Here is a 16,659-nt window from a genome sequence, read left to right on the forward strand (position 1 = left end):
TTATTATCCCTTTCCCCCACCCAACTATATATATATTTTATAAAAAAATTAAAAAAACATTTTAGAATCTAGGCATCATTAGGAGTAAAATTTTATTATATTGTGATTTATACTCTGTATTTGTAAAAATATTAAGTTGAATCTCGTCAAATCTAGTAGGAAGTAGGTCATTGCAAATTTTATAGTACAACCTTCCTTAAAATGTTTAGAAATTAAACATTGAAACAGGATAGAGTAGAGGTTGGAGCAAAATAATAGTTGTGAGAAGGTGCACAAGACGAACTTTTTTACCTATGCATTCATTTACTTTAGGTTGAAAGTAAATGAAGAAGTTTGTTTGGTTTTAATCGAACTGTCTCCTCGCTACTAAGTTCCCTTTTCTTACCTTTTTCAGTTCTAAAGCAAAGTGACTCCCAAGACCAAACCTAATTATTCCTCTCCTATTTCAGTCGTCATGTCGTTTTACATTTCTTTTTCTCTTTTATTATTACTTTTTCTTTTTAAATTTTAAATTAGATTTTCCACGTCATTTGCTTTAGTTTAACTTTTATTTACACGTATATAAAATTAGTAGCCCACACTGTTCAGAAAGTTTGATCATTTTAAAAATTAATTTGACAGTTTAAGTTTGGATTAGATTAGGTTGATTCAGATAACCCTACTTGATTAATTATATTAATTAAACAACCCCCTAATCTGATTAGACTAATTTGTAATTAAGTATTTTGGATATTTATGGATGGGATTTTGGGAGTGGTTTTTTCTAAATGCACTTTAGTCAACACTTCTATTAATTATACTAGATTCTCATTTGGGGTTTTCAATACTCTTTTAATCACAATGCTTCTAAATATTTTCCACCCATGAGAATACTAAACATTATCATATAGTATAGTATGAAAAATTTCATAGGCTGACCTCCGTCATTTAAGAATTAATTATATAGGAACTACGAAATAAATGAAATATCAATTTTTTAAAATTTATGAACGACAAGTTATAGTTAGTATTAGAAAAAAATTTTGTTTTAATTTTACACATTTAAACATTATTTTTATTTGTGTCACATTTTATTCAAATTCACTCAACAAATTTTGAAGTGATTTTATGAGAAAATAGAATTTTTTAATTGTTTCAAATTTTTTATTATCCAGTTAAAAGAAAGTAACTTAAAATAAACTTGTCATATATTTGATACCGAAATATGAATTTCAAATGTATTTGTTTGACTGTTTGTTTATATAATTTTTTTTTTCTTTTTCTTCACTCAATAATCATTATTACAATTGATGAAAATAAATGAGAAACTCTCTTCACAAATGGGTAAGGAATAAATTACACTAATTAAACTCTCTTTGTTGATATTCATATTCATTGATATGATTACTGATGAACACTTACAACACTCATGTATATGAAATTTTATGGTATTTGGTAACAATTTTCACTTCATTTTTGTTGATATTTTAAAAGAATTTGTGATTATTCTCATCATATAATTTCCAAATATATTATTTATCTTTTTATTTATTTATTTATAAAATAGCTTTTTTTTTTTTTTTTTACTTATGTCAAGTTCACATTTTTTTAAAAATAAATGTTTCCATATGAGCAGCAGAAGATGTCCAATCATGACTCATTCAGAATTGTCTAACAACTTTTCAGATGGGATGCTTTTACATCAAAATTCAAAAGGTTGGAACAATAAATATTATGAAAACTTTGAAATTATCCTATGAACCAGAGTTCAAATCAAACACATTTATTTTCTAATCTTTTGGTTTTGATATGATTTATGATGGATTATTGTTTGTTTTTCAACTTTTGAACTTTCTATTTGGTGATTACATTTGCAATTAATTAATTTATTTTTAAGTACAAATTAATGAGTAAGTTTACATCTACATCATTTATATAGAGTTGTCGTTCTTTATTTGTTTTCTTCAAAAACAATATCTTCATTCTACTGAAGTATTATGATGAACGACCTAATAGAAGATTCTCGTTGTTAGGATTGAACTTTTGTTATTTTTCAAGAGTTTTGTTTTGTTGATAGTAATAGTATTTAACTTATGCTGATGATATACAAAATTTGGCGAGATATCTCTCATAACAATTTAAGCACATCTTTATTTTTTATTCATCAGACACACACACACATGTATATGTTTTATTTTACGGCATTTCTATACCAAACAAGATTTACTGAGTTCAATAGGCGTGTGTTACAACATCGAAACGCAAGCAAGAAAAAATTAAAAGTCACTTCACTCAACCACACTTAGACTATTCGCTACCTACTTACCTTACCTCTCCTACAATTCATTTTTTTTTTCATCCTTGTATTACAAAAGAGAGTGATCATATATTCTAACAAAACTGTACTCGTATCTCATTACTTACCTCTAACGAACAGAAGTAGACCTATTTTGTGTTGGGAGGTCCCTTAAAGTATTGACTTTCTTGGAAATTCAACCATCGAAAAACCCTACTAATTATCAATATACATCACCCAACCAATCATTTAGTGATATTTTTGCTCTAAAATTGGTCCTTATACATATGTTTCAAGGTTCAAATTTGGATAATTATGGCTACACATGTAACTCAAATCACAACCATCATTTTTTTAATAAAAAAGATATTAACGAGTAACAAAAATCCAATTATCCCTAATTATATGATAAACACAATTGAATTAAATAAATGATTTGAAAAATTATACTAAATTATTAAATTATTATATTATCCAACGGTTTCCCGTATCTTTACCAACTCAAGAGGCCCATAAAGGGTCAAAATGTTTGGGCCTAGGCCCAAATGTCTAGTATTACGCTCCTAATTTTTAGTATTTATTATTTTTTTTACAAGTTGAGTTAAATTACAGGGAAATTATTTAAAATAAAAAAGCACCTAAAAAAATATTTACAAAATATAATAAAATGTAAAATTTTGTCAATGATAAACGGTTATAAAAATCTATGGATATTTGTTGTTGAAAGTTTGATATATTTTATAAATATTTTGATCATCATACTATATTTAAAAATGCTCCTAAATTATATGTTTTATTTACAATATTTTTAAAGTTTTTTTTTTGACGAAACATTCATTATTTATGCAAATAACTTGGGAGATCACAAAAATATCAAAAAAATTATGATAAAATTACGTATTTTAAATTACAAAAGTAGCAAATTTAAAAACGGATAACTCTCATATATCTTTATGATATAATTAATTATTTGTCATATTTGCCGTACACGGAACATGTCAAAAAGAGGAGCTATGAACAACTTTTTTTAAAAAATTATTTTGTCATATAATCTAATCTTCCTACAAAAAAATCATATATGGCCTAATAAATTATAGCTTATTTTTCTATTAATAACACTAAAAACTAAATTTAACATTTTTTTTAAAGAAGAGGAAAAAATTGATAACAATTTATAGATTGGATACAAAAAGGTGACTAAATGGCATTATTAGACTAACTTTTAAAGTGTAATTAAAAGCAGAGAGAGAGAGAGACAGTCTTTCAAACTAAAGTTAATTTGTTAATTAAGAATTTTTTAGAACTCTAACCTTTTTGTTTAATAATAATTGGACTTCATTAACGTAAGTGTTAAACCAAATTATTTAATATTCTTTTGATTTCTTAATAATTAAATTTGACATCACTTTCAATTCCCAAATAATTTCATCTTTCCATGCGCATGAAATATTTCTTTATGTGATTTTGAAAGACTTATATATATATATATATATATATATATTAAACTCTTTTATCTATTAATTTCAACCAATGTCATGATGCAATCTTTTAAAATTTTAAGTGACGACTAACATCAACCTATTTCAACAAATTAAAAAAAATTATTTGACTGTTCGCGAGTCTAATCTCTCCCAACGTGTGTCGAATTAGCATAATCTTTTAACAATAATACCAAGATGGTTGATATTTGTTTATAGACATAATGCATTTAGAAAACAATACAAAAAGACCAATCTTTTAACAAATTGCCACGCGACAAACTTTGATCGAAAGAGGTTTGAGGTATAACCTAACTTAGATATCACCTATTTTACTTGTCTTTCATCTAAATTTAAAATTATAAACTTGTGCATAATAATTATAGTTTGTATTTATTTAATAACTTAAGCATATAACTTAATTATTGTTTTAGCACATGCTTTTGATTAAATTGTAATGGATTAAAATCTTTCTATATTAAGCTACTACATATGCTCCATAATTTGACTTATAATATCAAAACCTTTACCCCTACTTATGAAAAGAAAAGAATTATCAATAGTCTTCATATGATCTCAACTCATTTAATGATATGTTCTCCACTTTGGGAAATGTCAATATTGAATACTGGTTAATTAGATCTTTAAATCAAGAAAAGCAATTATTTAAAACACCCAACAAACACAAACAATTATATTTCACCTTTGAAATGTTGTAATAATTGGTATTTTGTTTCTGGGTGTGACTTTGTATCGAGGTTTGGTTTAGGCATGCACCTTGTGCATATTGTCGTGTTCATCCAATCACCCCATGCGTTCGTTTGTCATTGTCTACTCAGCTTCACCTGCGGCACGTCCCATACTCACCACGTGCATGTGCCATGCACCTTCCATCCTTTAATACGTGAATAAGTAAAAGAGTTGCAACGAAAATCGAAAGATAACAATAAAACTAGAAAACACTGAACTTGAAGAAAAAGTGTGACCATCGAATAGAAACCCATTAAGTGAATAATTGCTAAATCACACTAGATTATTATTTTATTATTTTATTCTCGATCGTAATTACAATAATATTCTCTCAATGATTTTATATTACTCGCACACTTCGGTCTCGCTTTCAAACTAGATAATATAGAAGAGCATTTGACTATAGTTTAGCACACCAAAACTTAGATACTTATAACTGGGACGATATGAAACCAAAGACATCGACTCATTTTATAGTATCTGGAACCTATTCTCATCATTTCGCCCAGACTCAATACTACACCTCTACGAGCGCTAATTAAATTAATCTTCATTTAACTTTTAGTCATTATTTTAAAATCAGTCCCCTCCTCCTTTTGTTTTTGCTTCAAGAATGTCATAAATTTTCAAAATTTACACCTTCGGTCTTTAACTTTTGAGTTCTATTTCAACTTAGTCATTACGATTAAAAAATATTACAATTTTACTCTCCAAGCTTGTTCTAATTCGATTCCCAAGTTTCAACAATTAACGCTTTTTACCTTATTTTTTTAAAAAAATAAAAATACCCAATTTTATTATTTAAGTTAATACCTATAAACTAATTAAAAAACAATCAACTAAGTTTCACCGTATTTTCATCACTATTAAAACTAGTCGAAACATTTTGACAACCCACATGATTGAAATTCGTCAAATAATTTTGAGACGACCATATCTCCCTTTTACTACTAGATCAACCCGTGATGTTAAACCCCTTGTTTTCTTTAGTTCAAGAACATTTGCTATCTATATTGTAAACTCAAGAACCGAACACACACGTAGTTTATAAGAAAGTTTAATAAATTAAATTAAAATAATTAAAGGATTAAGAAACCCAATAATGTGACAAAGCTAAGTTATCATCTCACGTAAACAATCTTTATATATATATGTATATATATTATAAGGTCTGATCTGTTAATTGGATGGGAACTGAAGAAAAAGAAAAAGAAAAAATAAAAAAAGAAAGAAAAGAAGAAAAAAGAAAGGAAAAAAGAAAGAAATAATAAATAGAGAAGGAGACCGAAGTGGGTCAGAAGCACACGTTATGAGCAGGCAAATTCATGTGGCCACATGGATGATTGGAGAAGCCATTGCAGATTTTGTGGAAACGAAGAAGAAGAAGAAGAACAACAACAACGACTACAACAAAGAAACAACAACAACAATCACCAATTCCCAATTTTCTCTTATTTTCTGATTTGATTTGAAATTTCCATCCCAATTTCTTCCCTCCATTCCAACCCACAATTTCTCGTTTTCCCCCCTTTTGATTTCTGTTGCTAAATCGGTAAAAAATGAAAGAGAACAATGATGGGTTTGTTCGTGCGGATCAGATTGATCTCAAGAGCTTAGATGAACAGCTTGAGAGGCATCTTAGTAGAGCTTTGACTATGGAGAAGAACAAGAAGAAAGATGAAGATACCGGCAATAGCTTTCTCACTTCTGCTCCTATCGCTCGTAGTAGGTCTACTAAAGTCGCTGCTAAGGACCGGCAAGAGTGGGAGATCGATCCCTCTAAATTGATTATCAAGAGCGTCATTGCTCGTGGTACTTTTGGCACTGTCCACCGCGGCGTTTATGACGGACTAGATGTTGCCGGTTAGTCTCCGATTTCTACTTTTTACCCTATTTTTAGTTTAATTACTCTCTGACCTGATCTTTTAGAATGGTTACACGATCATACACTACAGTTTATGTCTTGGTTTTGTTTTATTTTGTGAATTTCCTTTAGCTTGTTTTGAAGTTTTGTTGTTTTAATCGTCTTAATTAAATGTTCATCATTATCATTTTTTTTAATCTTTACTGCTGAATTTTGTTTGTTTACTTATGGGTAGTTCCTTGAAATCTCATAATTTAGGAACCTTCTTATTGGATCCCGGTAAGTAATTGTTTAGACTTGTTTGAGTTTAGGCTGACGTTTTATTTTGAAGACATTTTGCCACTACCATGAAGTGGTGATTGGCCATTTGAACTCTCTTTTAGATGATCCGTGATGCATACACGAGATTGAGTTGAATTTGTTTATGACAACGATGTCCTGAATGACTTTGTTGTAAATAAAAGTTTTGAACTTTCATGTGATTCCAGCTGTTGGATAAAATTTGACTTAGGAAAGCTATTATAATGAAATTGGCCATTTCTGCTAACTTCTACTGATTTGTATTAATTTCTGTCTTTATCATCATTATCGTTTGCTTTTTTTAATGGGATCATTATCATTCAATTATTTTAAGATCTATTCACTCCCTCATTCAATCACTCACTTGCTCATATATTATTTTTTAAAAATATTATCTTAGTTTGTAGTTTGTAAAGGTTACTGGGTTTCAGTTGGTTGTTACCATCCACTGAAGTTTTCTTTTGACTTTTTTAATGCATTAGTCAAGTTGCTGGATTGGGGAGAAGAAGGTCACAGGACAGAAGCTGAAATTGCTTCACTGAGGGCGGCTTTTAAACAAGAAGTTGCTGTTTGGCATAAACTAGAGCATCCAAATGTTACGAAGGTCACTACAACTTCATTGTGTATTTGCCTACTTGCTGTGATTCTGAAACATGAAATGGATGTCTTGTTAGACGCTCGTTCCAACCCTCAACTCTATTTTCTGGACTTGTTCACATTGTCTCAATTGAATGCAATTCTAATAGTTGTTAGTCTTTTAGAAGATGCTGACATTATAGACAGTAGAGGATCAATAAGACCCAGAATGATTAATGATCCGATTACGAGAAACTGTTCTTTTTTCCTCCTCATGTTTCCTTATTTTTATTTCTTTTTGTCATAATTAATTTTATGACAAAAAGGTTTGCTTTTTACTCCCTCGAGTCTTCTGTACAGGCCATTGAAAGCTCTTTTTGCATGAACTTCAGAATTCAATTAAATCTCTTCTACTGGTAGCTCACCCAATAAACTTCAATCATGTTGCAGGATTCCATCTCGAGTCTAAATCTCTCTCCACCATTGTACTTTGGTAGATAGGGAAAATAAGTCAACTAAATTAAATCTTATCCTTGCTAGAATAGAGATAGGGCCAAAAAGCATGTTGCTCACTTGGAGGGCTTCAATCAGATCAAAGAAGTGTTGACATCTTTGATAGTGGAAAAACTAGCGTCTTTATCCTGACTCCTAACTTATCATCTTTCCTTCTTTTTCCCTTCCCCTTCTTACCTATCCGCGTGGGAGGGGAATTATATTTTATCATTCAGATAACGATATATCTTGATGTGCTTATTCAATAATTAATGGGCCACGTTGTCATTTTTTTCTTTTGTTTGTAACTTTGGTTTCTAGTTTTTGATTTTTCACGGTTTTCCTGATTTTCAGTTTATAGGGGCAACAATGGGCTCAGCAGAGTTACAGATTCAAACTGAAAATGGTCTAATAGGCATGCCAAGCAACATATGTTGTGTTGTGGTGGAATATCTTGCCGGGGGTGCTCTTAAATCTTATCTCATAAAAAACAGGAGAAGAAAGCTAGCTTTCAAGGTGGTTGTCCAGCTGGCCCTTGATCTTGCTAGAGGGTACCGTGCTCACACGATTTCTTCTGTTCACTAGTTCTTTGTGCTTGAGAATAGTATGTAGTGTACTTGACGTATTTGGCTCTTAGAAATTGTTCCATTTATTTTGCAGGTTGAGTTACCTTCATTCGCAGAAAATCGTTCACAGAGATGTAAAGACCGAAAACATGCTATTGGACAAAACACGTACAGTCAAAATTGCTGATTTTGGTGTTGCTAGAGTTGAGGCCTCAAATCCCAATGACATGACTGGGGAGACCGGGACACTTGGTTACATGGCTCCAGAGGTATGCAGTTCTTTTCTTGTAGCCAACTCACACGACAATTAGGAGAGGGGCATCGTCCATAAAATGTTTCACTTTGATTCCATAGTTGTGTTCCTCATTCATTACATGGAAACTGGAATTGGAAACCCTTTGTGGCAGAATATAGCTATCAAAAACATCCCAATGATGGTTTTGCTAAATTTATATCCGTCTATCTGGTTTTACAGGTTCTCAATGGCAACCCATATAACAGGAAATGTGATGTGTACAGCTTCGGTATCTGCCTGTGGGAAATTTATTGCTGTGACATGCCATATCCCGACCTTAGTTTCTCTGAAGTAACCTCTGCCGTGGTTCGTCAGGTAAACTTCCAATTCTTTCACCCTTTCATCTTCATATCTGCAGACTGCAGGACGATGTGCATTTGAGAAGAAACCACTTCATTGTTTTCAACTTATCACTAACTCAACTGACAACATTAATCTCAAAACACTACAGAATCTGAGGCCAGAGATACCGAGATGTTGCCCAAGCTCTCTAGCAAATGTAATGAAGCGTTGCTGGGATGCAACCCCAGACAAGCGACCCGAGATGGATGAAGTAGTTTCCATGTTGGAGGCCATTGACACTTCCAAGGGTGGAGGTATGATTCCTGTTGATCAAGCTCAGGGTTGTCTATGCTTTCGAAAATATAGAGGGCCCTAAAGATTTGTTTGTATGTTTGAATTGGATACGAAAATCTGATAAAAATTATTTTGAAGATGAAAGGGAAAAAACCATAATGTGATTGTGGTAATGACAAATAGAAGAAGTAGGAAAAGAAAAATATCTATATATTTATATATATTGAGGGTGAGGCTAGTAGTAAAATAGATGATGGTGGTGGGTACATAAACCAGGGACTTTGCTGCCTTTCACTTTGCCATTGGATGTAAGCCTTTTGTAATGACATTAAATTGAATGAATTGTAAGATTGAAATGGTATCTTCTTCCTCTTTGGCTTCTACTTCATGAATGGTTTCCCAACTCGAAAAAACCTAAAGCCTCGAAGGATCGTCGTTAGGTTACTGTCTTCATCGTATTCATTATCTTCTTCGGGTTATTGAAAAAAATTACAAATTTCTAATTATTCTTTCGAAAAATGAAACAGCTTCTTCTTTAGAAAATTTGGTATGAAGATCCAAATATCAACTTATGAGTGAGAGAGATAGCAAACACAGATTACTTTTCAGTAGTTTATTTCTCAATATTTGGTTTGTTTACATTTTTTTTAATGATTTTCAAGCAAATTTGATAAGAAATTATTTCTCCAGAGACTGTTTCTTTCGTTCTTAAAATTTTCTTATTATTTTAAAATACTACCGAGAAGAATATATGGAAAAAAAAGAGAGGAGGAAATTATTTTTTCTATAAAAAATTGAATCTCTAACTTCGAAGTCGGTACTAGAGAGACTTTTAGTTGAACTATATTCATTTTGTAACGTGCAAATAAGGTCATAACTGAAATCATTATAAACGAAAATTCGAAATAGACAATTTCTTTCTAATAAATAAAAACATACAAATTATAATTAAATAAATCCGTTTACACTTAAAGTTATACTCGATACAATGGAACCAAGGGGGAAATCACGTCATTGACATAAGAATTTGCCTTCAGGTTTGGATGGAGGGATGTTCGTTACAAAGTGCTGACCCTTTAGAAGGTTTATACCAATCATAATTTTGACACTCGTTGGATCATTTTCTCGTTAGAGAGTTGTCTTTGATACTTTGTGGAGGACTAAGATTTCAAACAAAGTTAAGTTTCTTTTTGGACAAGTTTTACTTCGTTGAGTGGATACTTTGAATCATATATCGAGGAAGTTGCCTTATTCGATTCTTTATATTCCGACGCAAAAAAAATCTGAATAACTTCTCTGGTGGTGTGAGATTGTGAGTTTGTGGGGACAATGTAAGACCACTTCTTCTAGGAATTGATTTTTGCTGACTCATCGAATGGAACGTTGATAGTTTGAGTTTGATTGGAAAGCTCCTTCTCCATCCATCTTTTCAAGAGGGGTCGTCTCCTTTCTTGAGGCTAGCAATGGTGTGTACTTCGTTATGAATTTTGTGCAGAGAGAAACAATTAAGTTTTTAAAGGGGTTAAAGAGACCCTAAGGATGTTTGGACATCGCCACATCGATGAAATTTCAAGTTTCCGTTTGAGCTTCGATTTTAAATACTTCTTGTTGTAATTACTCTTTAGATAACATTTTACTTTTTAGGTCCTCCTTCCATAGAAAAAAGTTGGCTTGTTTATTTGTTCGATATTGTATTTTTTTTTTTATCTTTTCGCAATAAAAGTTCGTTTTTTCAATATATATATAAAGATACAAAGTTTTCATTAGTTATTTAATTGGATAAAAAACTTAGTTCAAACATAATGTCCACAATATATTTCAAATGTTAGTGTCAAATTAGTAAAACATCACATCGTTTTGATAACAACAGAAAGTGATTCTGAATCTAATGCTTTGTATATTTCATCATTTGATCTAAAATATAATTCTCTGTTTTTCATTCTATCAGCAATCATTCATTATTCTACTCAATAAGATTTGATATTCATAAAATAGAAAACTCAATGATATCTTTTTTAATCATTAAGAAAAGTTGATGTTCAATCAAAATCATCCAAAAAGGGATAGCTCAGAATCACATATGAAGAGGTAGATATTATTATAAAAGTTTGAACTTTTCTACACCAACAGAACAGAAGCAAGGCCCTGCTTTATTCTTGAGAAAGAGAGAAGAAAAAGAAAAACTGATTTTGCAAAATTAAACATTTTTGTACTTCACCTGCATTGGTGAGATTCTCACAACCATGCTGGATTCTTGAGAGGTGTAACAACAGCCTTTACTTGTAAGTAGTTTTGGAGGCTGTAAATTCCCTTCTCCCTTCCTATTCCACTCATCTTATACCCGCCGAATGGTATTGCGGCGTCGAAGATGTCGAAGCAATTCACCCACACGGTCCCCGTTCTCAATCCTCGTATTAATGTGTTGGCTGTGTCGATGTTCGATGTGAAAATTCCTGATGCTAGACCGTAACGAGTTGAGTTTGCTCTATGAATTACTTCATCAATGTCCCTGATGTTGACAAAATTCAAATAGAACATGTTAGATAGTGTGCGATCAAAGAGTGATATGATAAGTTTGAGATGTAAATAACTTGCTTGAATTTCAGGATGGATTGTACTGGACCAAAGATTTCATCCTTTGCTATCAACATATCGTCCTGATCAAATTGATGAGAGAAGTGAATCGAGATGTTAATTTACGTTCTTTAGAGTGTATAAGGAAGCTAGATAATACGATAGAGAATGCACCTTAACATTTGAGAAAACTGTTGGCTCGATGAAGTACCCCTTGGACCCAAGTCTACCACCTCCACATTCCAAAGTAGCATTGCTTTCAATGCCAGATTTGATATATCTTAGGACTTTTTCAAATTGATCCGAGTCAATCTAAAAAGAAACGTAACGTTGTATGGTATGTCGATTATTCTTCGCATGGATTAGATGGGGAAAGCAAATGCTTCAATAGGGGGAGTGTTACCTGAGGACCCTGTTCAACACCCTTCTTGAAAGGGTCACCAACAACACGTCTTTGGGCACGTGCCTTCGACTTTTCGACAAATTCCTCGTGTACACGCTCGTGCACAAAAGTACGAGACCCGGCACAACAACATTGCCCCTGAAAACGAACAAGATTTGACAAACAAATGAGTTTAAGTGCTACAAATCCATGACAAAAGTGAGAGTGTAGAGACAAACCTGATTGAAAAAAAGAGCAAAATGAGCAAGCTCCACAGCCTTATCAACATCTGCATCCTCACAAACAATGAAAGGTGATTTCCCTCCAAGCTCTAGTGTCACTGGCTTCAAATTGCTCTTTGCTGCCAATTCGAGTACAACTTTTCCCGTGCTTGTTGATCCGGTGAAAGCTAGCTGCAAACAGATTATTGTGCCACGAAGTTTGTAGTTTAGTTCGTGATAATATGCTAATTATGGAAACAAAGCTGTAAACATGACTGCATTCACACCTAATTAAATATGAACCGAATGATAGAACATGATAGATTTGAGTTTCAAACAATAGCAAGATGAATTCAAGATTGATCACCTTGTCCACATCCATATGGCTAGCAAGGGCAGCACCTGCGGTTGGACCATAGCCTGAAACGATATTTAGAACCCCTGGAGGAAGACCTGCCTGTTCGATTGATAAGAATGAAGATTAGTTGGATCATAGATAAAGAATATTCGAACATTATATCCATGCATCGATCAAAAGAGCGACTCGGGAACAAACATGACTTCGAAGACACTACCTCGTGTAATAACTTAGCCACATAAAGAGCAGTCAGAGGTGTTTGCTCTGCAGTTTTTAGGACAACGGTGTTGCCACAAGCTAAAGCAGGACCAACTTTCCAAGCAAACATAATAAGAGGAAAGTTCCATGGAATTATTTGTCCTGCAACTCCAATTGGTTCATGCAATACTTGAACATGATGATTTCCATCAGCTGGAACTGTTAATCCATGAATTTTGTCTGCCCAGCCTGGATAGTTTGTGAAGAAACCAACAGCAGTTAGAAATCTAAAAAAAACAGGAGGATAAAAGCTGATTGCTACAATGCCGTACCAAACTAACCTGCATAATAGTGAAACAAGCGCACGAGTAATGGTAATTCAGATTTAAGCGATTGTTCGTAAGGTTTCCCATTGTTCCATGTTTCCAATGCTGAAAGTTCAGGAGTATGTTTCTCAATCAAATCTGCAAACCGTAACAATATCCTCGATCGTTCCTGAAAATCGACGCAAAATAAACAGTGGATATAGCAATTCAAATAAAGGAAAGAGGTGGAGGAAACAGTCAGAGTTGCAGCTTGTAGGAAAGTATTACATAAGCAGACATTCTCGGCCATGGCCCCTCGTCGAAAGCCTTTCGTGCAGCTGATACTGCACGGTTGACATCCTCAGCATCACCCTCGGCAACATGAGCAATCACTTCCCCAGTGCGAGGATCGTAAGTTGGAAACGTTTTTCCTATGATGAACAGATCATATCAAATTCAGCCTTTTATCTCTATCCATCAGATGACTTTTGAAAGGTAAGATTATGACAAAAACAAAACAATTCCATAACGACATGCTTGGGAGTGATTCATTGAAAGTGATTTTCATATCTTCATTTAATATTCGGTTTCATACACTTTGAACACAATTTTCCAGACATCTAAGAAAGCTAAAACAGTAACAGCACAAACAATTCTGTTAGATGAAGAAAAAAAATTCACCGGATGCAGAATCAACAAACTGGCCATTGATCAGATTTTGAGTGTAGTTTATCTGAACAGGAGGAGTGATAAGTTCCTCCTCTGCCAAAGCGGATGTGCTAAATCCATATCCTCTTCCAAGGAACCTTGAAACTCTTCCTGAAAAGCACACAATCACATATTTTCATTATTCAATACTTTCACCTTAAAAAATTAAGCTTATAAACACTGTTCAGTGTTCCCACCTAAACAACTTTTGAAAACAAGAACAAAAACAAAAGGTAATATTTAAAAAACGCGTTTTGACGGTTTTTGGAATTTTGCAAAAAAAAAAAAAAAAAAACTCAGATGCTTTCTTGACTAAAAGGTAAGAAAACAACAAAACAATCAGTAAACATACACCCAAAGAAAAAGCAGAACACCACCATAGCAGGAAGAAACTCACCATGAGATTGAAGAAGAGAACCAAACCCATTAACAGTAGAAGAAGAAGAAGAAGCTAAGATAGAACGAGAGAGTAAAGAAGAGATTCCTCTACGAGCAGCAGCCATGGCCACAAAACACAAAATGCTTAACAACAAGAAGACCCCTTTTGTGCTTTTTTGTTTTTTCACACACTTGAAGCAGAAGCACGGTAAGATTGGTTAAGTAGAGAACAAGATTTAGCCAAAGAATGCCATTATAGGCCACAAAATAAAAGAATTTAAAGACAATAAGTTATAATCCAATTAAGATGGGTTGTTTCCAAATCATTTTCATTTTCCTTTTTCTTCCATTACATCACATGGTGGTGCTATTTGGATGTACATAAAGTAGATTGAAGAAACCAAATTCATGAGCTTATAAATTATTAACCAAAACTGTATATATATATATTTTTCCTTCCATTTTTTACAGACTTTTTTCTTTTATTAAAATTTTCAAACGAGACAAACAACAAAAGGATGAGATGATAAAAGTTGTTTGTTTGATTCATTGCTGGATACCTCACTCTATTCTTTGAGACCTCCACCTCAAAAAACTTGGCTAAAGGATTGATTTTTGAAACTAAAAGACAAGTGTTGAGGTGTATAATTTGTCTGGTCTAGGGGTCTAACAAAATGAACTATTACTCAATCTACTTTTTCCAGAAAAAGCACTCTACACTATTTTCATTCCATATTTACCCAACCGAATCCAACCGAACCGTTTCTACCCTTAGCACCTAATCATTGTTTAAAAATTTAACAAGAGAGTTCATGCACTTGTTTGAGTTGTTTTTTTCTTTAAATTTTCTTAAAAAGTAAAATTTGAGATTGATGTTCATTTTGGTTTGGATTTGAATTTATTATTTTCGTTTCTTAATTTTGGAGTTTGGATGTATGAATCTTGGGATGAGGGCTGATTTGAATTCTTGAATTTTGTTTTGTCAAATTATAGATTTATATAGAAAATGTCTAAAAGAAAGAAAGAAAGAAAAAGTTTATAATAAATTGGGTTAATTGTATATTTATTTTCTTTAAAGGTAAATAAAAATTAAATATTTGATATAAAATTAAAATTTAACATTCACCTAACTTAGCTTGAAAAAATGACTCGATTCATAGTTAATGTTTCAATTAGAAAGTAACAATTATTATTATTTTGGTAGTTACAAGGATATCGTAACCGTATTATCGTAATATTGTTATATTTTAATACGCTAACTTTATACGTTTAAATCTAAGAAGTTGTGTTAACATATGCAATTTAGCACAGCCATATATTTGTTTCCAACAATTAACGCTCTATTAAAATTACTCTGTTTTAGAACAAGCGATGAAGATGTTTAAATTGTTTCACTTCTCAAATATAGTATTGAACTAAAAGCAAAATAATTAGTCATTATAAAATTATGTTTAGTAATTAGTTAGGTTAGTAAATTTTGTTCATGAAAAATCAATTTAGCCACAAAATTCAAAGTTAGAAACTTTTTAATATTGAAAGAAAAATTATTATCAATCGAATTTCAGATTCTAGATACTAATGGACATTGATAGGTAAGGATATTGTATAATAATTTAGGAATGTATGATATTTAGATATTTTTAATATATAGAAAGATGTAAAATATTTAGATTGTGACGACCATCATAATAAGAATACATTTGTGGTTCACATGATGCCAAATATATATATATATATATGATGAAATGGAAACAAATGAAAAGATGAGTTTTTGTTATTTCTCTTATCTCGATCAACCTTAATAATTCAATGGATAAGATATCATCTGAAATTAAATTTATAAAACCAACGATTATTAGTTTTATAGAGACAATAAAAAAAATTCTTATTCTAAGATAAAACATTTAGGTGAATTACTGAGTTCATACATTACTTTGATTCGTTTCAAAATGACAATAACGTATCACTTCTTGACATAAATTAACTCATTACAATTAATAAGATCGATACTTAAATCTTCTACCTAGAATTCTCTGACTGCATCTCTTGAAAAGACTATTAACCCTAAGACCGACAACAATCGTTTCTATAAAATTTAAATAATTAAAAACTAATATGGGTATAGTTCAGATTAAGAAAAGTCGAAAGATATTTTTAAAATAAAGTATTTGAGAATTGATATTCAAATTGGAATCATTTAGCCCTGTGATTTGATAAGTATAACCATAAAAGATTTGGACATTTCTCCTCCAAATATCTAAACTGATTGTTCTTATTTATTTCTATTTTTTTTGAGAGCGACTTACAATAATTATTTCACTCAACAAAATCAAATTTAAGATATTTTCCTTTTTTTTTTTTTT

The 16,659-nt window shown here is 31.8% G+C and overlaps 2 protein-coding genes across 2 annotated transcripts; one reads left to right on the forward strand and one right to left on the reverse strand.

Annotated features, from left to right (window-relative positions):
- The first annotated feature begins 5,691 nt into the window (after positions 1-5,691).
- LOC101209182 (serine/threonine-protein kinase STY13) lies at positions 5,692-9,555 on the forward strand. The gene is made up of 6 exons (XM_004138066.3): positions 5,692-6,366; positions 7,150-7,271; positions 8,090-8,286; positions 8,396-8,570; positions 8,777-8,911; positions 9,048-9,555. The coding sequence occupies exons 1-6, from the start codon at positions 6,063-6,065 to the stop codon at positions 9,252-9,254; spliced, it is 1,140 nt and encodes a 379-aa protein (XP_004138114.1). The 5' UTR covers positions 5,692-6,062; the 3' UTR covers positions 9,255-9,555.
- Positions 9,556-11,236: 1,681 nt separating this feature from the next.
- On the reverse strand, positions 11,237-14,752 carry LOC101209430 (aldehyde dehydrogenase family 2 member B4, mitochondrial). The gene is made up of 11 exons (XM_004138067.3): positions 14,316-14,752; positions 13,892-14,029; positions 13,499-13,641; positions 13,247-13,400; positions 12,925-13,154; positions 12,717-12,806; positions 12,368-12,541; positions 12,150-12,287; positions 11,921-12,058; positions 11,768-11,829; positions 11,237-11,681 (listed from the first exon to the last, which is right to left on the reverse strand). The coding sequence occupies exons 1-11, from the start codon at positions 14,419-14,421 to the stop codon at positions 11,408-11,410; spliced, it is 1,647 nt and encodes a 548-aa protein (XP_004138115.1). The 5' UTR covers positions 14,422-14,752; the 3' UTR covers positions 11,237-11,407.
- Positions 14,753-16,659: the final 1,907 nt, after the last annotated feature.

Source organism: Cucumis sativus, chromosome 1 (genome assembly GCF_000004075.3).
Source record: "Cucumis sativus cultivar 9930 chromosome 1, Cucumber_9930_V3, whole genome shotgun sequence".
Lineage (NCBI taxonomy): Eukaryota > Viridiplantae > Streptophyta > Magnoliopsida > Cucurbitales > Cucurbitaceae > Cucumis > Cucumis sativus.

Excerpts from the sequence above, each read along its gene's own strand:
- LOC101209430 (XM_004138067.3), bottom strand. The coding sequence starts at position 14,421 with ATGGCTGCTGCTCGTAGAGGAATCTCTTCTTTACTCTCTCGTTCTATC. Across the intron at positions 14,030-14,315 it reads TTCTCTTCTTCAATCTCATG|GAAGAGTTTCAAGGTTCCTT; the intron begins GTGAGTTTCTTC and ends TGTGCTTTTCAG. Across the intron at positions 11,830-11,920 it reads CAGTTTTCTCAAATGTTAAG|GACGATATGTTGATAGCAAA; the intron begins GTGCATTCTCTA and ends CAATTTGATCAG.
- LOC101209182 (XM_004138066.3), top strand. The coding sequence starts at position 6,063 with ATGAAAGAGAACAATGATGGGTTTGTTCGTGCGGATCAGATTGATCTC. Across the intron at positions 6,367-7,149 it reads TGACGGACTAGATGTTGCCG|TCAAGTTGCTGGATTGGGGA; the intron begins GTTAGTCTCCGA and ends TTAATGCATTAG. Across the intron at positions 8,912-9,047 it reads CCTCTGCCGTGGTTCGTCAG|AATCTGAGGCCAGAGATACC; the intron begins GTAAACTTCCAA and ends AAAACACTACAG.